This window comes from Herpailurus yagouaroundi, unplaced genomic scaffold, assembly GCF_014898765.1.
Source record: "Herpailurus yagouaroundi ecotype Mexico unplaced genomic scaffold, PumYag 164, whole genome shotgun sequence".
Taxonomy (NCBI): domain Eukaryota; kingdom Metazoa; phylum Chordata; class Mammalia; order Carnivora; family Felidae; genus Herpailurus; species Herpailurus yagouaroundi.
In genome coordinates this window covers 911,406-938,409 of record NW_024412405.1, presented here as the reverse complement: position 1 = coordinate 938,409, position 27,004 = coordinate 911,406, and the positions used below count along the sequence as shown (strand labels likewise).

The window sequence follows — 27,004 nt, the reverse complement described above, 5'->3', positions numbered from 1 at the left end:
CGCACGTTGGTCGGCACTTGCTGCCTCTTGGTCGTCCTAGAAACGGCCGGTGAATAAATATGGATGGATTCACTTTCTAAAACCTGAGAGGCATCCTCTCCCCGCGGGCCTCCCTCCAAGCACGTGATGGAGGCCGCGTTCCGACCCCTCCCCTCCACGCAGGGCTATGCCGCCGAGCTGGACAACCCGCTGATGGCGCACCTCGTCTCACCCGGCCTCCAAAACAAGAAGGACATTTTGTTTGGAAACATGGAAGAGATTTACCACTTTCACAACAGGTCAGGCCCTCCCCTGCCCACCCCTGCTGGGCACGGTCTGCCTCTAGAGCAGGCCCCTGCGGTGAGCAGGAACCAGTGGGCTCGGGTGCACGGCGCCCCCAGGCTGGTTCCCGCGGCCCACCCGCCAGCCCGGAGATGTCGGATGCCCGGTGCTTGGAGGATGCAGGAGCTGCCGGCCCACTCCCGCCGGCCAGCAGGGGCCGGTCTGCTTGGCATGAGCGTTGGGCCCTTTGGGGCAACCCCGAGGCCACACTGCCCAGCCAGGTGCATTTCGTTCCCAAGCCTGTTCTTGAAAAGGAGGCAACGGCAGACATCCCCATCCTGCCCTTCTCCCCTCGTGAGCGCTGTCTGTGGCCACCGTGGCTCCGGGGGCAGAACAGTGGTCCTTCTGTGGCTGTTCATCCCTGGCCCCTCACTGCAGTTTGTGGGAGCTTGTGGGGCAGGACACGAGGAGATGGATGCAGGGTGCATGGGGAGGGGGCAGTCACACAGACGGCACGGGCCCTGCCCTCCTCTGGGCTTCTTGTGTCTGACCACGTGCTTTCGCCCCTCGGTCGCTAGTGTCTCTCACCCACTGGTTCACAGAGGAGGCACCGGTCTGCAGCCGGGCCCTCTGGACCCCACCCCTTTCCACAACGGAGGCACACGTCAGGTGGCCTGGTCCCTCAGTGTCCTTGGCTCACCCCAGCCTCCGCCCTGGGTCCCTAGTGGCTCTAAGCCACGGTGCTAGTGTTGTGAACTGACCCCAGGGAGCTCTCCCTCCCAGCAGATTCACCCCAGGCTCCGGCTGGGCATCTGGGAGTGTCTCTGGGGCAGAGCTACCTGGGTGTGGGCAGGGCTTTCACAGCTGGGCCTCATGCCTTTCTGTCTGTTGAAAAAGAGCTGTCCCAAGTTCTGTGTGAACACCGATGTCAGAAACATGAAGGGACCCATGAAGGGGCCAGAGTGCTTAAACCTGAGAGTTTGCTTCAGCCAGGACCCAGGAGTGACCCGTGTGGTCTGCAGACTATCCAGACTTAGAAATAAAAGTCATCAGGAAAATAGTATCTGTTGATTTGTTATAGGAAGTGTCTCCTTTGGGTTGCTCATCGCATGACCTAATGCAAACTTTCTTTGTCTAGAATATTCCTGAGGGAGCTAGAAAACTACACTGACTGCCCAGAGCTGGTTGGAAGGTGTTTTCTGGAACGGGTATGTGCTGTTTCAACATATGCTTGATGGTGCCTTACTTGTTAAAATAATAATGACTTTAATGTGTTTTTGTTTTGTTTTGAGAAAGAGTATGGGGGGCGGAGAGGGGCAGAGAGGGAGGGAGACACAGAATCAGAAGCAGGCTCCAGGCTCCGAGTTGTCAGCACAGAGCCCAACGCGGGGCTTGAACTCACAAACCATGTGTCATGACCTGAGCTGAAGTCGGACGCTTAACCGACTGAGCCACCCAGGCTCCCCAATAATGAGTTTAAACCCTATCACAGTCTCCTTCTAACCAACTGAAATGACAAAGTTTCACTCTGTTCCTGGTTTGCCTGAGAGGATGTGATACTTTCTGGAAGGGCCAAAAGTATATTTTTTCTCAAGTCCAAAAAGTTCAAAAAAGGGAAAATGTATAAAACATTAGCATTTCGAAATGCCAGATTTATAAAGCATCTGTCTTGCCTGCACACGTTAGACAGAGCTGAACTTTTCTTGAGGTGGTGTTAGTGTCATGTCTGGTCTTTCCCTGGTCACCCCTCTCTGCCCACCCCCATATTGGCAGGTGAGGGACGGGTCCCCTTATCTTTCTCCCTTTGAAACTGCAGACGGCCCCTCTTCCAGGCAGGGAGAAGCAGTGGGAGAGGACAGGGCGTCTCCTCAGGCCAGCTTCACACACTGCTCGCTGAGCAGTGTGGCAAATGTAGCGAGTGAAGCCATTTTCACAAAATGAGATGGAGGCTGAGACGCGTCACCATGAACTAGGGCCATCGGGCAGAAGGAAGGAGAAGGGGCCACATTTGTCCTCCGACCCTGCCTGCTCACTGGGGACGCTTCTGGGTGCTGTTTCAGAATTGGGGTGGAGGGTTCCTTCACACTGCAGGTCAGTGGTTCTCAAAAGAGGCCCCCTGGCCGACAGCACCAGCATCCCGGGATCTTACGGGGAATGCAGGTTCTCAGGTCCCCGGCTGCAGCTGCTGAGGAGAACCTGAAGTGCGGCTCTGTGTCGTAACAAACCCGCAAGCGGTCCTGGTGCACACGCAGGTCTGCGCACAAGCCCTGCGTGTTCTTCCCCTGGGAAGTGTGCGTGCACTTTCAGTCTGTTATCCTCACGGCACAGAGCCAGCCGCGTGGTGCTAACCTGTGTGAAAGGCGTCTCAGGACTAGCGCAGCCCTGAGCAGTGGTCCCTGGGGGAGCCGTTTCACAGCTGCCCCACAATGAATGACGCAGTGTCTGTGGTGGAGGAGGTGCATGGGGTGCGGGGCTGTCGAATCGCACCCCGAGGCACTCTGTGACGTGCACTCTGTCCCCGGCCCAGATGGAAGAGTTCCAGATCTACGAGAAGTATTGCCAGAACAAGCCTCGCTCTGAGAGCCTGTGGAGACAGTGCTCCGACTGCCCGTTTTTCCAGGTGTGTCTGGGGACCCTCCTAGTGAGAGTGCTGTCTCCTCATTAGCTGACTGTCACACAGGGAACAAGAGGACCCTGTAAAGAGGTTTCTGGGACTTGCAGGAATGCCAGAGGAAGCTGGACCACAAGCTGAGTCTCGACTCCTACCTGCTGAAGCCAGTGCAGAGAATCACCAAGTACCAGCTGCTGCTCAAGGTGATGTGCCCGCAGCCGCCTGCCGCCCCTGCTGCGCCCTCCCAGCCCCACACCCCTGCCAGGGCCCCGTCTCTTCACAGATCTGTGTGGAGGACTCACTGTCCGCCGGCCATCATGGAGGGGGGGGGCGGGTAGCACAGAGGTGACCAGATGGGCAGACTTGTGGAGCACACACTTGCCACTCGCCCTGGGCCATGCGCTCACACACAGTCCTCCCTGCAAGGCCGGCCCCGGTGCACAACCCGGTGGACATGAAGGGCATGCCTTCAGCTGTCCCATGTTTGGGGGTGCCAGGTTGGAATCAAAAGAGTACCCAGGTCTAGGAGTGGGAAGGCGGGAGCTGCACAAGGGGCCTCGCCCCATCCAGGCCTGGCCGCCTGCCTCGGGAGGCGTCCCTGTGTGCAGCATCAGGCAAGACTGTGGGAGTGAGGCACGGGGCGGCGGGCCTGGGGGTGGCTTCCTGAGCTGGTCTGAGGCCCGCGCCCCGGGCAGACCCACCACGAGCGGCCTTGTCCGCGGTGCCAGCTGTGCAGGGAGCCGTGCTGCATGTCCTGAGGGTCCAAGCATGGGCACGCAGCACGGAGTAGAGCGTCCAGTGCCCTGCGGGTGTGTGAACGCGGCCTCGTCCCCCAGGAGATGCTCAAATACAGCAAGAGCTGCGAGGGGGCTGAGGACCTGCAGGAGGCACTGAGCTCCATCCTGGGCATCCTCAAGGCCGTGAACGACTCCATGCACCTGATCGCCATCACCGGCTATGACGTAAGGGCCTCCCCGTCCGCTGAGGAGCCTGGTGACGGTCCACCCACCGTCCTTGCAGAGCTGTGCCTGGGGACATCCGTGTGCGGGTGTATCACCTGCATACGCTGGGGCGTGCCCTGGCGCACGGGGACATGGGAGCCTTCACACTTCCCGCACCCACACGTCCCTGCACCCGCACCCACACCCCCCTGCACCAACACCCTCGTGCACCCACACCCACAACCCCCGCACCTGCCCACACGCCCCTGCACCTGCACATCCCCCTGCACCCACACCCACATGCCCCTGCACCCATACCCATACCCCCCTGCACCTGCACCCACACTCCCCTGCACCCGCAACCCCCTGCACCCACACCTGCACCCCCCTGCACCCACATGCCCGTGCACCCACACGTCCCTGCACTCGCACCCACACGCCCCTGCTCCCACACCTGCACCCCTCTGCACCCACACCCACACACCCCTGCACCCACACACCCCTGCACCAGCACCCCCCTGCACCCACACCCACACCCCCTGCACCCGCACCCCCATGTACCCACACCCACACCCCTGCACCTGCACCCTCATGCACCCACACCCACACCCCCTGCACCCACACCCACACCCCCTTGCACCCGCACCCACACACCCCTACACCCACGCACCCCTGCACCCGCACCCACACATCCCTGCACCTGCATGCCCCCACACCCACACACACATCCTCCCACACCCAGCAGATGGGACCTTTGTCCTAGCGGATGGTCCTCTGCTGGCACGTCCTCACCACCCAGAGTCCAGTGTGTGCATCCAGGGTGTGAGGCCCGTCTCCCTGCTGGAAAGCCCCTGTGCTCCGCCTGTTCACCTTCCCTGGCCCACGACCACCCCCGGCTCCTGTCTCCCCAGTTCTGCTTTTCCCCAAACATTACATAGCGGTGGTCTATGGGACACAGCCCACCCCCCACCCCCCCACCCAGGCGGCCTGCTTCTGTTTGGCGACGTGCACATAAGGCCCCACTTTGTCCTGGGCTTAGGGGAACCTGAGTGACCTGGGGAGGCTGCTGATGCAAGGCTCCTTCAGCGTGTGGACAGACCACAAGAAGGGCCACACGAAGGTGAAGGACCTGGCCAGGTTCAAGCCCATGCAGCGGCACCTCTTCCTGCATGAGAAGGCCGTGCTCTTCTGCAAGAAGAGGGAGGAAAATGGGGAGGGCTACGAGAAGGCCCCTTCCTACAGCTACAAGCAGTCCCTGAACGTGAGTGAGCCTTAGTCCCCGCAGCCTCAGCCACGCTGCCCACTTCAGGCACGGGCCACTCTTATCTCTGGGTGTGGGAGTCTGGGACCCCGGGCGTCCTCAGCCCCCACCCCAAAACCGCTTTCGTTGCTTCGGGGACCCACCAACACCTTTCAGGGATGGGGGGCCAGCTCTCATCCCACGCACTCATGAGCCCATCTCCCTGCTTGGCGCTGTCAGATGGCGGCAGTGGGCATAACCGAGAATGTGAAGGGCGACGTGAGAAAGTTCGAGATCTGGTACAACGCCCGGGAGGAGGTGTACATCATACAGGTAGGGCTGGTGTCCCCGGGCCGGGTGCTGGGCACGTGTCAGAAAGGCCTGTGGCAAGAGCTGGTGTGTGTAGACTCTTCCGTGTGGCTTTATCACCCGGAAGCCATTTAGGGGCATTGCCCTGGGCTGTCGCTACCCTGAACTGAGCCCAGGAGGAAGTACAGGAAACCAAGGTTAGGGTGCTCCGAGGGCGTGGCCGGGAGCACGGGCTTGCATGTGCCTGGACGGCACACCTGGGCCATGCTTATACATGTGACCGGGCTGCCTCACTGGTGAGGGCCGGAGGTGGGAGGCCATGAGTGCCCCCTGAGTCCGGTGAGCCCAGCACCCTGTGAAGGGGCGCCCTTCACACCCAGGCACGCTGGCGGGACGTGGTGGCCACGGAGCGCCGTCACCACACACACCAGCACCGCCAGGCCCATGGCGATGACGTGGGTCTGCTCGGCACAGGCTCAGGCACCAGCCCCAGAAGCTGCCAGAACAGTGGCCGGCCTGCTTCTCCAGGGTCCAGCTGCTGCCCGTCACTCCCACAGGCCTCACACACTGCACCGAGGCCAGACGGCGGCCTGCTCCCCTCTCTCGCCCTGAGAGTTAGAGTCTACTTCAGGGTCTCGGACTCCTGTCAGACATGTCACCTAACACAACACCCTGGGCCACTTCCCAGAGGAAGGTGCTCTCAAAGGGTGGTCTGTGCCCCAGGGTTTCCACTGAGTCAGGCGCCAGCGAGGGCGCAAAGCTGGTGGCCAGGCGGTCACAGCCCGCCGCCTGTGTGGCCGACAGACCCTTCCTGTCACGCCCATGAGGCGGTCCTAAGGCAAAGGGACCATTTCTCCTTCCTCCTGGGCAGAGCTCTTGTTATCAGTCCCCACGGTCATCCTCAGAAGCTACCAGGGTAAAAGCAAAGCGGCATCTTCAGGGAACATGCGCCCTTACCTCCTGGCTTTCCCCCTGGGGCACAGGCACCGACGGCGGAGATTAAAGCAGCCTGGGTGAGTGAGATCCGCAAGGTGCTGACCAGCCAGCTGCAGGCTTGCAGAGGTAAGAGGTCTGGGCCACCAGCGGCTCCGCTCTGCTCCGGGCGCATTCCCACACACGTCCAAAGCAACTCCCAGATTGTTGGCTGTTGTTGGAGGTGCGGTCGTGCAGCGCGGGGTCTGTGTGTCCCTTCCCGCAGAAGCCAGCCAGCACCGAGCACTGGAACAGTCCCAGAGCCTTCCTCTGCCCACGCCGCCCAGCACCAGGTGAGGGAGCCACCTCCGCTCAGGACCATGGGAGCCTGTCCCAGAGCCTGCCTCTGCATGCACCACTGGGTGCACACGGCCCCTTCCCTGAACCTCCTCACTGGGAATTTGCTCCAAGCCCCCGGGACGGCTTGTCCTCTGGCATTACGTGCTCGGGGGTCCATCCCTGCGGGCCAGCTTCAGGGACGGTGTCTCCGGCCCCACCCCTGGATGCTGCTGGCACAGGTGACTGTTAGCTGCCAGGTTTCCATGACGGTCGTGCTTCAGACAGGGCCTGTCGGGGGCCGAGGCGCAGAGCCACGCCCGCGGCTCACAGTTGATAGATACGCACGTTTCGGGTGCCAGCCCTGAGGCTGGCTTCACGGGATCTTTTCTGCCTTTAGCCTTACTTTGTTACTGTATTCATTCGCAGCTTTATTTTTCTGTTTCTTATATAAGCACACCTGGTCACTCGTGGGACAGGATGGGGGCTAAGTAAATAATGCATAAAACAATAGTTTGGAAAGAAAAAGGCCACCCCCCATCCCTGCAAGTCAAAAAAATCAGCAACCATCTCCTACGTAACAGGAAGCAGGTGGATTTGTTCTCATTCAGTTCTGCCCGGTTAACCCGGAAGTGCGTGGAGGGCAGGATGGGGCCCCGGGGTCTCTGCCTCGGATCCTCAGGGAGGCTGGAAAACTAACCAGGCCACGTCCTCCTCCTTTTTTCATTAGTCCCTCGAAAGGGAACACAAGAAACATCAAAAAGCTGGAGGAAAGAAAAACCGACCCCCTGAGCCTGGAAGGATACGTGAGCTCCACGCCGTTGCCGAAGCCCCCCGAGAAGGGCAGAGGTGGGTGTCTGTGCGGCGCAGCCCCGTCACGGCTGTCCCCGAGTGAGCAGGCGCATCCAGGACACGCACACCTCTCAGAGGAGAGCCCGTGTGAGCTGGCGTGTGTCCCCGAGCACCCCCACTCCGTCCCTCTGTCTTCCTTCGGAGATGACACAGCCCCGAGCTCTACCTCAGAGAGCTCCGCACTTTCCAAAACGCGCTTTGCTCTGCCGGGCCTTGCTGCCCTCACAGGTCAGAAAGGTAAAAGGCACCTGCCTCAGACCCACGCCCCAGACGTGCCGCTCACCCCGGTGGCACGCTTCTCGTTCGTGTGGTGATCATTCGTGTGGACGGCCCAACAGGGGCGGCTGCCGCCATCGTCACCACGTGCAGCCGTTCAGAAGCTTTGCCCACTGACCCGCTCTCTTCCCTGGCGCTGGTGTGTCTGTCCCACACACGGCCAGGGGCCTCTCACTGGGGGCCTTTTGTTTGCAAAGGAGGAGGCAGGCTTCTCTGGCAAAACTTGCTCGCAAACTGCACTCGTCTTTTGCTTTTTTGGTGCACCTCCTCCTGAACCCCCACCCCATTCTGCTCTGTCTGCCCGGGACTGGCATTGGCGGGCCCTGGGGTGCTCGCTATCACACAGGCCACATAAGGAATTCGCTGGGTGGGAACCTCGGAAAGCTTGTCTGCCTTGCAAGGCTCCGCGGTGGTGAAACGTGTTGGGGGAAGGACACAGATGAGCCCACGGAGCCTGGAGCTCCGGCCGGGTCGTTACAGGACCACCCGCCCGATGCTAAAAGCCAATGTTTACGAGTTGAGGATTCTTTTCACTCATCCAGGAAATTGGAGGGTTTTTTGTTTGTTTGTTTCAACCTACAAAATACTTTTAAGTTGGCCTCAAACTTTTTATTTTTAAAATATTTTTTTCACGTTTATTTATTAAGAGAGAGAGAGGGAGACCGAGGCAGAGTGCCAGTGGGGAGGGGCAGGGAGAGAGGGAGACACAGAATCCAAAGCAGGCTCCAGGATCCGAGCTGTGAGCACAGAGCCCAACATGGGCTGTGAAATCATGACCTGAGCCGAAGTCGGACGCTTGGCCAACTGAGCCACCCAGGCGCCGCAATCAAACTTTTTTTAAAAAAGGAGAGACGCGCTCTGGTGCCGTGTACTTTGCCAAGTATGGAAAGTGCATACACTACACACTTTTATGCAGAGTTGAGAACCCGCGACCACCTGTAGCCTGCTGAAGTGAGGGTACGATTGCCACCGTCGGCCCGAGCTGGGTCTCCTCTCCCCCCGTTCCCGGGGCCGCTCCCGTCACCCGCGGGGCCCCGTGGCCAGCTTAGTCTTGTGCACAGGAAGCCACTTGGCAGCAGTGGGAACCGGCCTGCTGGCGGTGGCGTCCTGTCCCGCGTGAACACTGCTCCGCACGCCCCCCACGCCCTGCTTGCAGCCCCTCACTCTCCTGTCTGTTTTTGCCTCTTCCTTCTTCCGCAGCTTCTCCTACCAGTCCTGGCAAAAAAGCTAAGCGACATGAAGTAAAGAGCGATCCAACGCCTTTTGGTTTACGAGGTAGAGTGGCTCAGCCTTGTGATGTAGCCTGCCGTCCGCGTCCCCATGCGGCTGGGGACGCTGTCTGCCTGGCCGGGGCTTGCCCCCCAGGATGCAGATCACGATAGGTCTCTACCAGCCAGACGCAAATTCCTTGTTTTCTTCAAAAGCATGACGCTCTGGCGACAGATTTGTGATGACATCGCCCTTCTCAACTGGACTCCTGCTGGGTCTGCCCAGAACCGACCCCCTTAGGGGCTGCCGACACCTGGCCGGCATTCGGGTTGGGCTGTTTCTTGGTAGCTGTGCTGCCGTAGGCCTCCCCGTCCAGGGCGCCCACCCATCCCCTGCTTCTTGGTGGGAGAAGCTGACAGGATCTTGTCAACTTCCCATCTTGCGGGGAGATGACCAGGAGAACAGACAGAGGGGGCCAAGCTCCGTGTTGGAACTCAGGCCATTTCTTGCCCCCTCATATCACCAGGGTAAAGTGCAGCCCCCAAAACCTGAAGATCCCCTGGCCCAGGCTGAGGGTCTGAGGTTCTCAGGGAGGACTTCACTTTGTGAACCACCTCGAGTTTTCCAGCAACTGTGAAGGTTCCCAGGGGCACAGGCTGCGGCTCTCCAGCATCCCCGGGGCAAGAGCTAGGAGGCCAGGGGCCTTGGCCCACCCTCTCGGCCTTCACAGGGATGCGCAGTGCCCCGGGGCCTGGGACAGGGGTCATTTCTGCCCTGACAGCCTCATTTCCTACCTCACACCTGGAGACACCTGAGCACTGCCCTGGCCGAGTTCCCTTGGGCAGGAAGCTGGGGGGCTTCAGCCTCGCCCACGGCCACCCGCCCATGGTTCCTACCGCCTTTCAGCCAAGTTGTGTCTCTTCCCGTGACAGGAAGATGAGGCAGCCTCGTGAGGTCACAGTGGACGTGACCTGAGTGCGGCGCCTGGGGCCCAACTGCTAGCCCCCCTTCACACCCTACCCCTGCTCCCTATTGCCCATCCCACGCCCCACCCCCTCCGAAGCAGGTGACAGCACACACAGGTCTCCTGGGGAGGCAGGTGACAGCACACACGGGTCTCCTGGGCATTCTTGCACATACTTAGCAGCTTGCCCCCCAAAAAGAGTCATCTTCCCAATGTTTTACTCAATGCCGCTATCAGGAATTATTTTGCAGAGGAGGGAGGGGACCCCACTCACCGTTACCTGGGTCTGATGTCCTACACACTCACCCACACGTGCACAGATCAAGTGGGTTGGTGACACTTCGCTTCCCTCTTGGGCCTCGGTACTTTCCTGTCCACCCCCCCGTCACACAGTCTTGACCTGGGTGAGCCTGGTAGAAAGGCTTCCAGAGAGGCTGCTTGTCCCCACAGAGGCGAGCGAGCCCTTTGCACGCACCTGCTGTGACTCCCTCACATGCCTCAGCCTGTCGTCCTCAGGGAGGGCATGCCTCCTGCCACCCCACGTGTAATCTGGAACTGGTGTGCCCCGCCCGCAGCCAGCAAGCAGCCTTCTCTCCCAGACCCGCTTGCCTCTTGCTGCACAGCCATGGGACACATGGCCTGATGCTCCAGACTGTCACCTAGTGCCAGCATCCCTGTGTTTGTTCAGAACCCGGAATCCGACATCTCCTGTCTCCCCACAACTTACTTGCATTCTCCCCCAAATTTCCCCCAAATGGGAAATACAGGTGCTACTCTTTCGGCCTACAAGGCAGTGGAAACGCTGATGAAGGGATGTTGTGCATTTTATAAAGTCCCCAGAAAGATCTCTCCCCGCGTTTGCTGGCCCAGCCGAGCTCCGCAGCTGGAGCTCACACAGGCAGGCGGCCTGGCCTGGAATCCCAGCTTCACCACGTGGCCACGGGGGCTCAGCGGCCCTGTTAGCTTCCGTGTGCGGCGTCTGCTGGCCTGTGTCACAGCGCCCCTACCTCGTGGGCTAAGGGCCAGGACGGGCTGGCACAGGGCACGCGCAGCGAGCCTCAGCCCTTGTGTGAGGGGCGGCCCCCCAGGCGGTCGGCCGGGTGTTCACCCCCCAAGTGCTAACTGCAAACTCCTTCCCTTTGGTGGCATTCGCTCCAACACAGCGGGATGGCAACGTCCCAGGCTAGTGGTTACTCAGGATCTCTGTGCTCCCCTGGGGCCACATGCAGGGGCAAAGCAGCAGGGCCTAAGGGACCACCTCCCTGAGGGGCTGGGGTTCGCTGTGTCCCCCCGGCTGGTGATGGAAGCAGTTGCCTGGGCCCCGGCCCCCTGGACTGTGCATGGCTGAAGCACCCGTGTCAGCAGCGTGCCCCAGTCTGCGCTGCGTCCCGCCGGAAGGTCTTGGCTGGCTCCTGGGAAGGGGGCACGTGCGGGTGGTGGGAACTGCACAGACCCCCTTCACACAGTGAGGGTGGTCCTCACTGCGGCCCGCTCTCTCTCAGGTTGGAGCAAAACGTCTCACCCCTCAGAGGCCCCTGAGGACGACGGCTGGTCGAGTGCTGAGGAGCTGATCAATTCCTCGGATGCGGAGGAGGAGGGCAGAGTGGGCCCCAGGAAGCTGGTAACCTTGGGTCCCACTGGGCGTTCAGCCTGGCCCTGCTGGCCCCTGGGCGGGAGAGCTTCAGAGCATGACCTTACCAGTGCCCCGCACTCGTGGCTGCTGCGGGCACATGTTAGGTGCCAGGGCCCCCTGGGGTTGTGCGCCCGCCCGCCTCCGTCGTCAGACCAGCCTGTTTCAGAGGGAACGGTGCACACACGACTTGCCCTCCAAATAAGTAGACTGTTCTGAGGAGCCGCTGTAAAGCGATGCCTTCAGCTCTTACTTTCTAGAGAACTGAACTGCTTTAAGTATGGATTTGCATTCTTTTTTTTTTTTAACTTTTTTTAATGTTTATTTTTGAGAGAGAGAGAGCTAGAATAAGCGGGGGAGGGTCAGAGAGAGAGAGAGACACGGAATCCGAAGCAGGCTCCAGGCTCTGAGCTCTCAGCACAAAGCCCTACGCAGGGCTCGAACCCACAAACCATTAGACCATGACCTGAGCTGAAGTCAGACGCTCAACCCACTGAGCCACCCCAGATTTGCATTTGAAACAAGGTCCTTTAACACAGCGGCAAGGAGAAGCTATTCACATATTAAATCATTAGAGTCGGGTGACACTAACAGATGCTTGGGGCACTCCATGTTGCCCTGGTCCTAGCTTCAGAGCTTTGTCCATGTGTACGTGTCAAACATGGAGCACGGACTGGGTACCAGGCACTGTGGAGGTACAAAAGACAAAGCAGAGAACAAAATAGACAAGACTCTCCACTCTCACAGGGAAGCAAAATAAAAGGTAGTGAATACGGAGCATACTAGGCGAGGATGACTGCCGTTTCAGATGGGAGGCCCGGGGACAGGAGGGCGCTCCGGGAAGAAGGAGCAGCATGTGCAAAGGCCCTGGGGCAGAGGGCTATGTTTGTAGTGTTTGAGGCCGGCTGCAGCAGAGGGGGCAGCCAGACCACCAAGAGTGGGCCAAGGGCACTTTGCACGTTAGTTAGGATTTTTAACATGGTCACGGTGAGAGACCTCTGGCATCCGCTTACGATTAGGAGCTCTTCCCAACTTAAGGTGACAGTCACATGAGAAGCCTGACAAACAGCAGGGCCCTGACGAAATACTCATTGTCTATCTCCTGTTGGATGCTGGAAGCCCATCTGGGACCTTGCCTGCTCCTGCTACGGCCTCACTCTGCGCTTGGGGTGGGTGGGGGGAGGTGTGTGGATAGGGCGGACTGTGCTGTTTGATGCACTGTGTCCTGTGCCACCAGGTTCCAGGGAAGTACACGGTTGTGCTGGGCGATGAGAAGGAAAGCCCTGAAGCGCTTGCCGTGAGAAGCGGTGATGTGGTGGAGGTGGTCCAGGAGGGTGACGAGGGCCTTTGGTAAGACGTCGCCGGTGGTGGGCTCAGGCCCAAGACCCTGGGGCAGGCCCGCGGCTGGAGCCCCTGACCCGCCCCCGCCCCTTCCAGGTATGTCAGGAACCTGACCTCCAGCAAGGAGAGCTGGGTGCCGGCCAGCAGTCTCTCCACACTCCTCGGCACGTCGGGCTCGGCTCAGTGCCTGAGCAGCTCAGGTAAGACCCCCGTGCCGTGCTGGCTGCGACTCGAGCCCGCGGAGTCCGCGGCCTCGAGCTCAGGCGTGCAGACGCGAAGCCGCAGCCGTTCTCGCCTGGTTTTCCCGCAGAGTCCAGTGCAGGCTCCGCCCTGCTGAGCGCCTCGTCCAGCTGCAGCGAGAGCTGCGGGGCCCCCCTCTCAGACCTGCAGGGGTAGCGCCGGGCCACGCAGGATGGCAGCCTGCGGACCTCTAAGTGTTCCTTTGCTTGGGCTTGCTTAGTTTGGTGAGGGACGGTGCTCTAAGACGCTGGGAAAGGAGGACCCTGGCAAGACCCGGAAGAGGAGCCGCCCGCTGCCCACGAGACTTGGCGGTGCAGACACAGGGGTACGCAGAGGAAAGGTTCTGGAAGATTCTGTCCTCCGGCCTTCACGCCAGGACCCCCCTGACGGAGGCGCAGAAGTCAGCTCCACGGGAAGATGGCGGCACACCGAGCTTCCCCGCAGAACCAGGATGGACGGAGGGCTGTAGGGCAGCGGAGCAAACATGTGGCAGGTGCCACGGGGCCGTCTTCCGCCTCCACCGGGCCGCGGTGGGGAGCCCGTCCCGGCCACTCCACTTCGGTTCCTGCCGCATCTGAGCTGGTGCTTCCTGCAGGGATCAGCACATTGTGGGAGGGACCGCTTCCCAAAGAAGTGGCCAACCTACTGACCCAACAGCTTGGTGGAGGACTTTTTGATTTTTACAAGAAAGCAGGGATTAATTCCATGGCCATTTTTTGTGGTACTTTGGCCACTAATCTTTACCAAGAATCACTGTGTTTACATGAAATGACAATTTAATACTGTATTTGATACAAAACTATTTTCTGTTACTGGGGTTTACACTGCAGCGCGTTGTTTATACTGCTGGAGATTTGAGGGCTCTCTCTTGGGAACCAAAGCCCTCTCCAAGGCCGGCCTGGTCACCGACGGTTGAAAACGCATCCCTCGATAAAATCCAGCAATGTTTCTACAAACAGGAGTAGTAGAAACCAAGGAGAGTCCTTTATCTGTGTAGGTTAATTTTCAAAAGAAAATTTAAACTATAATTTAAAATATTTAGTTTCTTTTCTACAAAAATGGGGAACTTGATTTTTTTAACTAGCTTCACTGAATTAGGATTTTTTATCGTTTTTAAAGAATACATAAAGATGCAGTTTCCGCGGGGTACCACCTGAACCGGTGCCCACACAGGGCTCAGTGAAAGCTCCAGCCCTGGCACCTGTGCCGGCCTCCGCTGCTGCCTCCCAGGCTCGGGCAAGTCCCCCTGAACTCAGAAACGTAAAGGTTGCAGAGCTCATCACTGAAATCGAGGCAGAACTGGAAAGAAAACTCTTCTGGTTTACCTTTTTGTGTTTCTCAAACAAACTCTGTTCTCCGGAAACACTTTGTGTATCTGGTGGGGGCGGATCTTTTTCTACGTGTGCTTACGTGGATGTGTGTGCATTGGTGTCCCGTGTTAGGGACGCACGCGGCCTCCGCGATGCTGGAAACCGTCACTTTACTGCCCTCCCTGAGTCCCGCGCCCACCGCAGCCTGCTCCCGGCCACACGCGAGCCCCCACCCTGGCTGCCCCTGCGGTGCGTTAGAGAAAACAGCCGTGCAAGACTCAGCAGCTTTCCTCAATGAATGCCCCCCGATTTACTCAGTGCGCTGACTGTGCAGAGACCGCCCCAGCCGCCTCGCCCAACACCCCCCCACCATTGTAATCTCTTCCTCATAAAGGCACTTTAAAACCTCGTGTTTCAGTCATTGCTTTTTGTTTGGTTTGGGGTCTTTTTTTTTATTGCTGATGTAAATGAAATTTAAAAAATCAGAGTTCTTTATTGTATGGATGGAGTTTGAATAAATATCAGCCCCTCTTGCTGTCTGCCTTCATCTGTAAAAAGCCCAGAATTCTGCTTATCGCACTCAGCTACACGCAGCACTGCAAGCACCGTTACAGGGGAGGCAGGTGGCGAGCAGGACCCAGAATGTGTCCCCTATGCTTCCCTTTGTCAGAAAATGATGGAAATAAAGTAAGCGTATTGTGTCAACACTGTGAAGGTAACAAAAGAAATGCAGACTCCCAGTGCTGGGACATTGGGGTCCGGTGGCGGAAGGGATGTGGTGGGGAGGGAAGTGTGACGGGCGGAAGCAGGAATCCGGAAGAGCAGCCGGGAGCCACTCTCTCCCACGACGCTGGAATCGTGCTAGGCTGACCTACCAGGAGGGGATCAAATCGGATGCATCACATAATTCCTGAAAGACACCATCAAACAAGATCACACAAGGGCTGGAAGAAAAGACAAGAACAGAGACTAACAAACCCTGACCTCCTGGGAGCCCCTCCCACAGACCTGAAGGCTGTGCCCCAGAGGCAGGTACACTGTTGGCGTTGGCCACTGGAGCGCCTGTCCCCCAGTCCAAGCGGAAGGCGTGGCCATGAGCGGAGGGTCGGGGAGGGGGCCGCTGTTCACACGGGGCTACGCAGGCTGGCCCTCTGCACTCAGCCACCCTGTCCTCCTCCCCTCGCCCCTCCTGGCCCAGGGTCTGGGGTAGGACTGCTCGGTACCGTGCTTGGTGGTCTTTCATGAAGAAAAAGCCACTTGGAAGCGTCAGTGGGGAAGAGGTGCCTCAGCCATGACCCCACTGGCCTGTGCTGTCCCCCACCTCCCCAGAGGACCCTGGGACTCGAAGGCTTCAGTCCAGCACATGTCCCAAATCCAGGCTGCCTGGCAGCTCACCCATGGGAATCCCATTTCCCCGCAGCTTTGGGCAGTTGGAGGAGGAGCATCCCTTCCCCACGCCTCCTGGCCAGTCGCCCACTGAGTCCACGGCCAGACACTCCTCGCACTGCTCTGAGAACAGCCCAGCCGCGGCCCTGCTCAAGGGGAAGCATAGGCACCTGCTGACGGTGTCCCCAGGATGCAGTCTTGCTCAGAAGCAGGACCCTTGCCGGTAGAATTGGTTATGATGAGTCACACTGGAGTGGGGGCCCTGACCCACGGGTAGTGTCTCTGTAAGGAGAGTTAGATTGGGACACACACCCAGGCCGACTTCAGGTGGGGCACAGAGGCCCCCAGAACTCCCCAGCGGGAAGGGGCAGGCAGGCCCTCCCCCCGGAGCCTCCAGAGACAGCAGGGCCCTGCACAGACACCGTGCCCAAGGGCCTGTGGCCTCCAGAGCCGGCACAGGATAGATTTCCGGTAAGGTAAGCCCCACGCGTGCAGCCCTGTCATGGGGCCACCAGGAGTCAGGAAAGTGCTGAGCTCAAGGGCGGCTCCCCTGCAGCCTTCGAGAGCAGGGCTCACGGGTGCTGCGTGTGGACCGACACGGGACCGACAGCACCTCCACCTGCTCGGGCAAGACGTTCGCCAGATTTAGGGGCAGAAGCTCAAGGCTGAAACGCTTCTCCCCAAGCTGGGAGGAAACGGAGCCAGGACTGCCAGGCCATCCAGAGAATCCCCAGAAGGTGCGGCAGAAAGTGGGGGGGTCCCCCCCCACCAACAACAGACTCCCAAGCAGCCAGCAATCGTAACCATTAGTAACACCTGAGGTGATCAACAAACCATGTTCTCTGCAGAGACTGACTCTCCCACTTGGGGAGTGGAGCTGGGACCCCACCTGCAACAGCTGGGCCGTGTGGCTCCCACGCACAGGAGAGGAGCAGAGCGGGCATCCCCAGTCTCCACCATTTGCAGAAAGGATATTTCAGAGGGTCGAGGCCAGACCCCACTGGAGGCTGGACGCCCACGTGAGCCTTGTTGGGGTGACTGACGATGTCCGAGGGCCCAGGATGGTCCAGGTCAGCACAGAAGCCAGGCAACCAAGACGGTTGGTCACCGCGGCTTGCGGCCTGGGCCCAAGAGGGCCCGGAGGGACACAGAGCAGGGGGTTCAGCTTGGGGCAGGTGCCCCAGGGCAATGAGGCCCTGTGTGGGTCTCCACCCACACCGAAGATCCACTCTCCTGTACCCAGAGTTACTCTGCAGGCACACCTACCACCAGCTTGGATCTGTTTCCCAACTGCGGCCCTAAGTCCCCAGGGCTTCAGATTCTCAACCGCATTTGAGGCGCACGCGCCAGGTACACATCCCGACACAGACACTTCCGAGAGGGAACCCCTACTTCGCGGTCACAGCTGTGTGGTGAGTACAGACAGTGTCTTCCTGTCCCCAGCGTCCCCCGCACGCCCCGCCCCTGGGTTTGGGAGGCCAGGCCTCCCTCCCCGCCCTCCGTCCCAGCTTGGAGGCTGGGACTTTGCCCGCCTTCCCAGCACGCCTGGAATGTCAACAGACCGTGTGACACAGGCCTCGCCATGGTGTCTGGGTCCCGCGGGCCGGCCCTCCTCTGCTCTCTGCTCGGCCTGCAGGCATCTCTGGCCGCAGGTATGTCAAGGTATAGGGTCCCCAGTAACCGCTGTGTGAGGGGCTGCGGGAGGTTGGTGACCACCTTTCTGGTGGGCACTCCTGTCCCCCTGGGGTGCTTGCTGGCAGCTCCCATGTGATCTGCACGCAGAGTCAGGGCTTGAGTGCGAGGGGGTATGTCTGTCCCCTCCCGTTCTTGGTTGGCCAGCACCAGGGACAGGGTGGGGACCCTGGACTGCACATTTCTGTGACCGCAGCCACCCTCCCTGCCACTACTGCGCCAACGGGCCTAGCTAGGAGGACAGCGGGACACTATAAGCTGTCCTCCTTGTGACTTGTCACTACCGCGGGGTGGCCGTGGTGGAGACAGCAGACACTGCCCCCCCCCCCCCAAACACCCAGCCTGCGATGGCATGGGCGCCGGCCAGATTCCTGCAGGAGCCCAGGGGACAGCGCGGGCTCCTGGGAAAGACAGCGGGGTGGGAGGGCGGGAAGACGCGGCGGTGGCCAGATTCCCCCGGTAACCACCAGAGGTAACTGGTTCCCCGAGAGCTTTGGTTCACATCTGCTGCCCCCTGAGGGTCACCCAGGCAGGTCTCCGCCCGCCCCTCCATTTGAGGGTTCCCTCGACCTCTCCCTCCAGACCAGGGGCTCCGCAGGAATACAGAGGCGAGACACTGTCACTGTGAAGAACACATGGGGTCTCCCTCCGCCTGGGCGGCCCGGGAGCTGCCCCTCCCCCTCCTGCCGCCCCATCCTCCCCTGCTGCTCACCTCTCTGTCACCCGCCCCCCCACCCCCCAGGCCCCTGCGTCACCTTTATCCTAGCACTTTCGGTGAACGTCCCGGTGCAGGGACGCAGCCCATGGCCTTTTGATTATGGAAGTTGACTGGACGCTTTGCAACAGAGTAACTTTTAATCCTCAGAGTTCATTTTCTATGTAGGCTCCTCCCATGAGTTACATAAGCATATGTATGTGCATATGTACATCTTATTTACAAAAGGGATTACACAGTTCAGATTATCGTATCATCTTCTGGTTTCACTTATATTGTATCTTCTTAAGCGTGTACTTCACGCGAACGAGGACACCTTCACGCAGTGGCTCTGCCTGCTGTCTCCAGGCTGTCCTTGTGGCCGGGTTCGAGTGGCCGCCTCTGAGGACGTCCTTGGGATAAATCCTACAAGTGAGGCGGCCGGGCCCGGAGCAACCCCCCACAGCCGCGTGTTTCCCGTTGCCTTACTCGGAGGGACGCGAAGGTTCCGTGCGTCGGCGCCGTCTGGGCGTGGCCAGTGGCCAAGGGCTCACGGACGGTCCCTCAGTCTTCCTCACCCAGGAGGAGGCCCACGGCGTCCTGCGCAGGCACCGGCGCGCCAACTCGTTCCTGGAGGAGCTGAGGTCCGGCTCCCTGGAGCGGGAGTGCGGAGAGGAGCGGTGCTCCTTTGAGGAGGCCCGAGAGATCTTCCAGAACGCCGAGAGGACGGTGAGTCCGCCCCCAGGGGGCGCCCTCCGCGCTGCCCGGCGTCGGTTCTTCTCCCTACTCGGAGGTCGAGGGCCCCGCGCACCGTGTCAGGGTCACGTTCCCACAAGAACGGCTCTCGGGGCCCCTGCAGCGCCCATGGACGGCGCCTCTCTGCGCGGGGCCCTCATTTCCAGCCGGAAAATGCGCTTTGAAAAGCAGGCCCCGGGGGGGGGGCCCGGCCTTCCCATGGATGCTGCCCGCCCCCGACCCCCCCGCCCCCAAAGCGGCCCGAGCTCCGTGCAGGGGCTGCTGATGGAGCAGACGGCGGGGACGCTGGCCTGGGCCTCTCCCAGCAGCCCCCGCAGATGCGGGCGGACACCTCGACGCGGCTTCAGAGAGCAAACGTGTCGGGGCCGCTGCAGAGAGCCGCCCCACGGCTGTTTGCACGCTGGGAAAGGCGAGTGTCCACGCTGTCCCGCTCCACTCGGGGTGTGGCTATGAGGGGACAAACCCACACTTCTCCTCAAGGATCGTCTCACGCTCACAGTACACTCACCTCACACAGAACACTCGCCTCACACTCACAGGACACTCAGCTCACACTCACAGGACACACACTTTGTGTTCAAAGGACACCTGCCTCATTCTCACAGGACACACGCCTCACACTCACAGGACACCTCACACCAAACAGGAAGTAGGACTATTTGAGGTGGAGGCTCACATGACCTTTTCCAGGTACAGTGAGGATGGTCATTTCCTGCATTTGTGCCCCACTTGGGTTTTCGAGGCATTTCCCACAGTTGTCTTATTTTATTCTTAGAGTGATCCTGTGAGTTTCAGTTTGCTTGCCCAGAACATTCCTCAGGAATCCGTATTATTGGAGCCCTTGCATCCATTAGCACCTTTTCCTCCTGTCGCCCCGTGTGTGGATGGTCCCCCATCACCAGAGAAGGAAACGGAGGCTCAGAGAGCACGTGTCTTGTCCCAGGGTTACATCTTGGAGGTGGCGGAAGTGGGGCAGAAACTCTGGAATTCTGAATCAGGACAGGGAAATTTGTGACCTCTGGTGGCCTTGGCCATCTGGGGTGGAGAGGCAGGATTAGGAAACACCCCCTCGCCCTGGGTGAACTCACCTCTTCTCCAGAGGAAAAGTCTGGCTTCCGGAGCCCACTGCAAAGGGCACCAGGCCAGAAGCCCCCAGACCACCTCACTTCACCCCAAGTCCCCCGTTCATTCTGTGGGGACCACAGATATTTGTCAATGTGTGTCTCATGCGGCTTCCTCTTTGTCCCCTCAGAAGCAGTTCTGGGTTTCTTACAACGGTGAGTAGGTGAACGGCCCATTTCGCCCCTGGCCAGCCTCCCCCTCAGCTCCCTGACCCTGGGTCGCCCCTGCCCTCCGGCCTCCCCCTCAGTGCTCTGAACCTGGGTCGCCCCTGCCCGCTGGCCTCCCCCTCAGCGCCCTGACCCTCGGTCGCCCCTGCCCGCCGGCCTCCCCCTCAGCGCTCTGACCCTGGGTCGCTTCACAGATGGGGACCAATGTGCCTCGAATCCGTGCCAGAACGGGGGTTCCTGTGAGGACCAGCTCCAGTCCTACATCTGCTTCTGTCTCGACAATTTCGAGGGCCGGAACTGTGAGACAAGTGAGGACCCCACAGTTTGCGGGCAGAGCCCCCACGAGGCTGATGGGCACGGCCGGGCCAGGCGGGGGCTGGGCCCCAGCCTCGGTGGGAAATGGGCTCGGTGACCGTGGGACGCTTGGATCTGAGACCCTCGGGTGCTAATTCTTGATCGCCCCTTGTCTGCTTCTGGAAAATACAAACCCCTTGGGCTCCCAGTGCTGGGGAATTCGGATACACCTGGACGGGGCCCCGGGGAGGGCATGTTATCACTGCCCAGCATCCCACTGAGACAGTGAGTAAACTTCATCTTCCCTACTTGCTATTACGAAAGTGTGAACTATTTTTTCACCATTCTAATGTTAAAACACTGCGAGGTTGAGGGGTTCCTTGGGCCGTCTCAGGGTCAGTAATTGGCTGGGAAGACCCATAGCACTCTCTGAAGGCCAACATACTCAAAGTTACGGTGGAAGGCTACAGATTGAAGTCAGCACGGAGACCAGTGTGAGCTTCCAGGTGTCCTCAACCAGTGGGGTCTTACAGACAGTCTTCCTTTCTCCAAGAACAAGGTGTGACGAGACTTAGGGAGTATCACACTGAGCCTCCACGTCCAGGGGTCTTCTTGGGGCTCAGTCATGTACACATGGCTGACCTCCCACGTGGCTGGCCTTAGTCTCCAGCCCCTCCAGAGGTCGAGGTGATACCCCACCATGAATCACATTGTTACACCATCCAGTGTGGCCAAAGGCCCCCAAGGAAACATCATTCTTATCAGACAGATGGAATTAAATTAAAAGTGTCCAACTTAATCAGCAAGGGTGTGGCGGTCACCTCCCAGGAGCTGAGGGCAAAGGCAAATCTCTCTTTGGGTAACTTCAATCCTTTGCCACATGTGTACACTCTGATATTCAAGGAGCTCTTGTGGGCCACAGCCACCTTCTGCTCTAAGCAAACCAGGGAGAGTAAAGGAAAGACTAAGGAAGAGGCTTCTTGCCAGTTATCTGGGGCTACAAAGCCTCAGTGTCCTTGCCCAGCCCTTCATGCTCAGGAGCCCTGGTGTGAATCCTCCAGGACCATGGTGCTCAGGAGCTCTGGTGTGACTTCACTTCCAGGCCAGGCCTTCCTGCTGGGGGCCCTCAACTGGCACAGAGAGCTAACCCCATCTCCCACATCCTAGCACTGCCCTTCAGAGAGGGTGAATGTTCCTTATCTCCATCTGTCCGAGCCAGTGGTCAGCCCCCGCCAGTTCACTGGGGCTCCTGGGCCTGGCTATGGAACCATCTCATCTGCCTGGCCTCTTGCCAGCAGGTATCCAATTGCGGTGAACACTTTTACTGTCCCCAGGCCCTCCCCGGCTCCCACCGGCTCCTGGGAGGGGAGCACAGAGGCCCCATGTGTCAGCCCTATGTCCCAACTGGCTAAGCTGCTCAGACGTGAGACCGCACACAACCCCAGGTCACCCTTCCGGATCGATCCAGAGCAGGCTGGGACCTGGCTGTCTCTGCAGCCAACAGCTAAGCACCGTTTTCATGCAGAATGAGGGCTGGCTCTCCCTGACTAGCACAGGCCCCTCTCAGTCTGTCCCCTTCCTGTCCTCAGACAAGAAGGACCAGCTGATCTGTATGAACGAGAACGGAGGCTGTGAGCAGTACTGCAGCGACCATGCAGAGACCAGCCGCTCTTGCCGGTGCCACGAGGGGTACGCGCTCCAAGACGATGGGGTGTCCTGCGCTCCCACAGGTAACGGTCCTCAGGGGCCAGCTCCGGGGGCTGTGCTCTGTTTTGTGCCCAACGAGCAGCCACCCATTCCTGTATGGTTGACAGATGACAAGGGTGAGTATCACTCACTGAACACCTACTACACGCTGACCACGCCTTGCCCACTCGAGAACAGGCCACAGCAGGAGCCGCTCCAGAGTGGCTGGTCAACCTGCCTGTCCAAGGCAGGTCCAGAGGAGCCAAGGGAGTCCCTGCCCGCCCCACTGCTGTCCTGTGGGGCACCCCATGGCCACACGTGGGGTCTACGCTGACTGTGGCACAGTCTGGATGCCACGTCTTTTTTTTTTTTTTAACGTTTATTTATTTTGGAGACAGAAACAGAGCATGAACGGGGCAGGGTCAGAGAGAGGGAGACACAGAATCTGAAACAGGCTCCAGGCTCTGAGCAGTCAGCACAGAGCCCGACGCGGGGCTCGAAATCAAGGACCGCGAGATCATGACCTGAGCCGAAGTCGGACAGTCAACCGACTGAGCCACCCAGGCACCCCAACCACATCTTTTTTTAAAAGGAGAGCACTTTGAGGAAAATGTAAATTTTCCCCAACCCGGTCTCGAACTAACACAGTCCCAGCAGCTCAGGTGCCCAGGCCTGTCTGTGCAGAGTGAAGTGGGTCCCATCCCCGCTAGTGCCTGAAGCTCAACCCCCACCTCTAAGCGGTGTCTCCGGGCCCGGGGACTTTACTGCGGAAACCAGAGGAGCCGGGTGGAAGTGCTGTGGCCCAAGGTCTGGTCAGCCTTTAGACAAGCGTCCACCTCCTCAGGCAGCACGTCGCTCCCCTGGGGCGACTGGCAGAACCCAGTTTCAACAGGGAGGCCCTCTGTCCCTGCAGAAGCAGCTCCCACAGGGGTGGGCCTGCCCTGCCAAGGGCGTGCCTGCAGGCCGTGGAGCCTGTCCCTCAGCAGCTGTCCCTCCAGCACGGACCCCGCGGCCTGATGACCTGTTTCCCACAGTGGAGTATCCGTGTGGAAGAATACCTGTTCTGGAAAAGAGAAATGGCCGCGACCCCCAAGGCCGAATTGTGGGTGGCAAGGTGTGCCCCAAAGGAGAATGTCCCTGGCAGGTGAGGCTCCAGGGCCCCTGGAGGGAAAGCAGGAGGTCGGACGCGGGACCCCGGCCCCTCGTCTCCTTCCACTTTGCTCCGAAGCCCACGCCTGCGCGCTCACCTCCGTCCGTCAGTCCGGGTGTCAGCACCCCCAGCAGCACCTGCCTTCTGGCTCTCCCCTCCCGTCTCTTCCCGTCTCCTCCTCGGGGCTGCTGCCTCTCTCCCCTCCACAGATGGGGGAGCCCAGGCCACTGGTGGCAGATGGCAAAGGCAGGATTTGAACCCGCCACTAACTGCCCCTGGAAACGGAGGCAAGGCAGGCTGTCCCTGCAAGTGCTCAGGTGTGTGGGGCAGCCTGTGAGCCTGGTTCCTGTTGGAAATGTGGAGTCTCAGGCCCCCAGACCCACTGGGCCAAAATCCACCTCTCACAAGAGCAGCACGCGTGCACTCGGGTTTCAGAGCCGGACCCGGTGGTCCTCCGGGCCCTGCACGTGTACACCCGAGTTGGACTGTTCAGAGTTGTTACCACACAAGAGCCTTGGAAGGGATGATGGTGGCTCACCAGTCCCCCTGGGCCTGACTCTGGGTCGGGGCAGCCCCAGTGCTCCAGCTTTGCTGCCATTTGGCCGCGAGCAGACCAGAAGCGGCATTTTTGGCTGAGCCGGTGGCCCCTCCCACCGGCCCGGCCCTGCCCCATCCCACCTGCCACAGGTGGGAGCAGGCGGTCGGGGCCTGCGTGGCACCTGTGCGGTCCCAGGCCCACTCCTCAGCTGGCAGGACCCGGGGTTTTGGTGTTCCGAGGATAACGTAAGCTAGACGCATCCTAGCGGGACTGGTGTGTTCGCCAGAGTGCCCAGAACTGGCAGTGTGTGCGGCGGAGGGACCGCACGGGTGGGTCTCTGTTGTTTACAGCAGACAGCACCCGGGAGGGCTCTGTGCAGGGGGAGGGGGCTGCAGCATGCACGCGCCCCCAGGTCCTCAACCCCAGGAGAGAGGTGGGGAAACTGAGGCCCACTGAGATTCAGGCTCCAATCCAGCCGAACCACTCACTACCCCAGGCCTCCTCTTGTGGCTGCGGCTGCAGAGCCAACATCAGCTCCTTCCGCCTGCCCGCGGTGGGAAAACCACTGCGGGGAAAAGGCCTGCACCCAAGCTGCACTCAGGACCCGCTCAGCACCCTCCTTGCTTTTAGGGAGAAGAAAAGGAAGCATTTATGGGGCCCGCTGTGCACCAAGAATTGTGCCCGGTGCCGCGGCACATGCCCTCTTCCCCGCTATGCTTGGCCCGTCTTTGTGGACCAGTCTTGCCAGCTCCTGCTGGTGGTGCCAGGGATGCGCAGGGGAACTGGCACCCACGCCCCCTGGTCGGGCCAGTACCCGCAAGCCCCCTGTTGCCTTAGCTGGCTGGGGAGACGGGCCGCGAGGGCCCTCGGTGCACGGGAAAGGCGCTCCCCACGGAGGGGTGACGCGAACTCTGCTGTGCCCGGCCAGGCTGCACTGAAGCTGGACGGCGTGCTGGTGTGTGGGGGCGCCCTGCTCGACACTGCCTGGTTGGTCTCTGCAGCCCACTGCTTCGACAGAATCAGGAACTGGGAGAACCTGACGGTGGTGCTGGGTGAGTTTTGTGGCTCCTCCACCTGCTGAGCGTGGCTTGTGAGACCTGCCACGAGACGAGTGCCTCCAAACAGAGAAGTGGGCAATGTCCGGGCGGACCCCGGTGCCGCAGGGTCCCAGTGTGGCCACGGCCCCCCGGCCTCTCCACCCACAGAAAGTCACGGAGGTGTTGCTCTGCTCTACTCCCTTCTCACTTGGGCCAAGAGCCCCAGGGTTGCCTGGTGGGTGATGGGACGCCGAGCACCCCCAGGGAGGGTCTCGGAAGAACTGGGGGGATCCACCACCCCTCTTCACGTGCCCTCAGCACCCCCAGATTCATCCAGATTCACCCTGATTCACACTCCACGAGGAGCCCTGCGGTGGCTGCCTGGGGGTGCCGCTCCGGCCAGCCTTGGACGGAACACAGGGCCCCTCCTGCCCCAGAAGCAGGCTGAGGGGCGGGGTATGAGCGGTGCCGGTCCCCTGCAGGCGAGCACGATCTCCGCAAGGAGGAGGGCGAGGAGCAGGAGCGGCACGTCGCCCAGATCATCATCCCCGACAAGTACATCCCCCGCAAGACGAACCATGACATCGCCCTGCTGCGCCTGCGGACGCCCGTGGCCTTCACCAACCACGTCGTGCCCCTGTGTCTGCCCGAGAAGGCCTTCTCCGAGAGGACGCTGGCCTTCATCCGCTTCTCCACCGTCAGCGGCTGGGGCCAGCTGCTGGACAGGGGCATCACGGCCCTTGAGCTCATGGCCATCGACGTGCCCCGGGTGATGACCCAGGACTGCCAGGAGCAGTCACACAGGAAGGCGGGCTCTCCGGCAATCACCGAGAACATGTTCTGCGCCGGCTACCTAGACGGGAGCAAGGATGCCTGCAAGGGGGACAGCGGGGGCCCGCACGCCACCAAGTTCCAGGGCACCTGGTACCTGACGGGGATCGTCAGCTGGGGGGAGGGCTGTGCGGCCGAAGGTCACTTCGGGGTGTACACCAGGGTCTCCCAGTACATCGAGTGGCTGCGCAGGCTCATGAGCCAGAGCCCAACCTCGGGAGGCCTCCTCCGGGCCCCACTGCCCTAGCCTCAGTGCAGGGCCACCCTAATAAAGCTGCCACTCGTCCCTGCTCTGTTCCAGAAACACCCTGCACCTCTGGAGTGGGGGAAGGGGGTACAAAGCTGGCTGAGCAGGATGTGCCCGGGGGGAGCACCGATGTGCCTGCCAGGGAGGGGACACACTGTTTCCCAGGGGACCGTGCTCCCCTGATGGCCGTTGTGGTGGTGCGTGTGCACGTCGGCATGCATACATTGGTGCCTACACATCGGCACACACACACCTGCATCCACACATCGGCGTGCTTACACTTGCGTGCTCACACTGGCACACACACCTGTGTCCACACGTTGGCGTGCTCACACTTGCGTGCTCACATCTTTACGTTCCATTCCTGTCTTCTTGCACAAGCATGTCACCCTCATTTCACCTACACGGGAAGCATCATCCATTCATCCTGGGGACTATCCTTCCAGATCTTTCTGTGTATGTAGCTTTGACCATAAAATGTGAGGCTGTCACCCTCCATATGGCGTTTGTCACTGGCCCACCGTTGAGCACACCTCTGGAGCGCCCTCCTGCCATCCTGGAGCGCCCGTCCTCACCCTGTTGAGGCCCTACTTGTCCTGGAGCCACGCTTTCTCTCATGCTCACAGCACCCCAGAGATGGGCCTTCCTCCACTGAGGCTGTTTTCCAAAACCAAGAGCACGTGGGCAGGTTTTGGAGGCTGTGGTTCCCCAAACCCTACAGAACCGGGCATCCTCTTCCCGCCAAGGTCCCAGTCAACAACGGTCCTCAACGAGGGTCCCAGGGAAGCCCTGCCTGAGAGCCACCAGCTTCCTCAGTCCTGCCGCATCAGTGGGACCGGGGAAGGACCCAGTGAGTGACATTTTTATCAGATCCCTCAGGTGATCGTGGGGCCCGCTCGGCCTAAAGCCACACAGGCCATGGAGGAGGGAGAAACAAGCTGTCTGGTGGGGGAGGGAGATGACACAGAAGTG

At 60.2% G+C, this 27,004-nt stretch overlaps 2 protein-coding genes and 1 long non-coding RNA gene across 15 annotated transcripts in view; 2 read left to right on the top strand and 1 right to left on the bottom strand.

Moving 5' to 3' along the window:
- MCF2L (MCF.2 cell line derived transforming sequence like) overlaps positions 1-14,844 on the top strand; it is a 133,103-nt gene extending 118,259 nt beyond the window's left edge. For 8 of the 13 annotated variants that reach the window (XM_040487026.1, XM_040487025.1, XM_040487033.1 and 5 more), the window contains 15 exons: positions 163-278; positions 1,400-1,469; positions 2,789-2,881; positions 2,983-3,075; positions 3,709-3,834; positions 4,853-5,074; positions 5,294-5,386; positions 6,346-6,424; positions 6,561-6,627; positions 7,341-7,459; positions 8,939-9,013; positions 11,414-11,532; positions 12,779-12,891; positions 12,979-13,082; positions 13,193-14,844. In XM_040487026.1, the coding sequence (XP_040342960.1) occupies positions 163-278; positions 1,400-1,469; positions 2,789-2,881; positions 2,983-3,075; positions 3,709-3,834; positions 4,853-5,074; positions 5,294-5,386; positions 6,346-6,424; positions 6,561-6,627; positions 7,341-7,459; positions 8,939-9,013; positions 11,414-11,532; positions 12,779-12,891; positions 12,979-13,082; positions 13,193-13,278 (1,575 nt within the window). In that variant the 3' untranslated portion in view covers positions 13,279-14,844. Of the gene's footprint in view, positions 1-162; positions 279-1,399; positions 1,470-2,788; positions 2,882-2,982; positions 3,076-3,708; positions 3,835-4,852; positions 5,075-5,293; positions 5,387-6,345; positions 6,425-6,560; positions 6,628-7,340; positions 7,460-7,606; positions 7,700-8,938; positions 9,014-11,413; positions 11,533-12,778; positions 12,892-12,978; positions 13,083-13,192 lie in introns of all 13 variants that reach the window. The other 5 variants (XM_040487031.1, XM_040487027.1, XM_040487035.1 and 2 more) reach the window with 3 other exon arrangements.
- Positions 14,845-14,868: 24 nt separating this feature from the next.
- LOC121037688 (uncharacterized) lies at positions 14,869-17,254 on the bottom strand. The gene is made up of 2 exons (XR_005793911.1): positions 17,085-17,254; positions 14,869-15,342 (listed from the first exon to the last, which is right to left on the bottom strand). It is a non-coding gene; the product is annotated as an uncharacterized LOC121037688 (long non-coding RNA).
- Positions 17,255-17,331: 77 nt separating this feature from the next.
- F7 (coagulation factor VII) lies at positions 17,332-26,523 on the top strand. Its single transcript, XM_040487039.1, has 8 exons — positions 17,332-17,470; positions 18,773-18,933; positions 20,213-20,237; positions 20,444-20,557; positions 22,133-22,273; positions 23,264-23,373; positions 24,846-24,969; positions 25,437-26,523. The coding sequence occupies exons 1-8, from the start codon at positions 17,401-17,403 to the stop codon at positions 26,030-26,032; spliced, it is 1,341 nt and encodes a 446-aa protein (XP_040342973.1). The 5' UTR covers positions 17,332-17,400; the 3' UTR covers positions 26,033-26,523.
- The last annotated feature ends 481 nt before the right edge of the window (positions 26,524-27,004 follow it).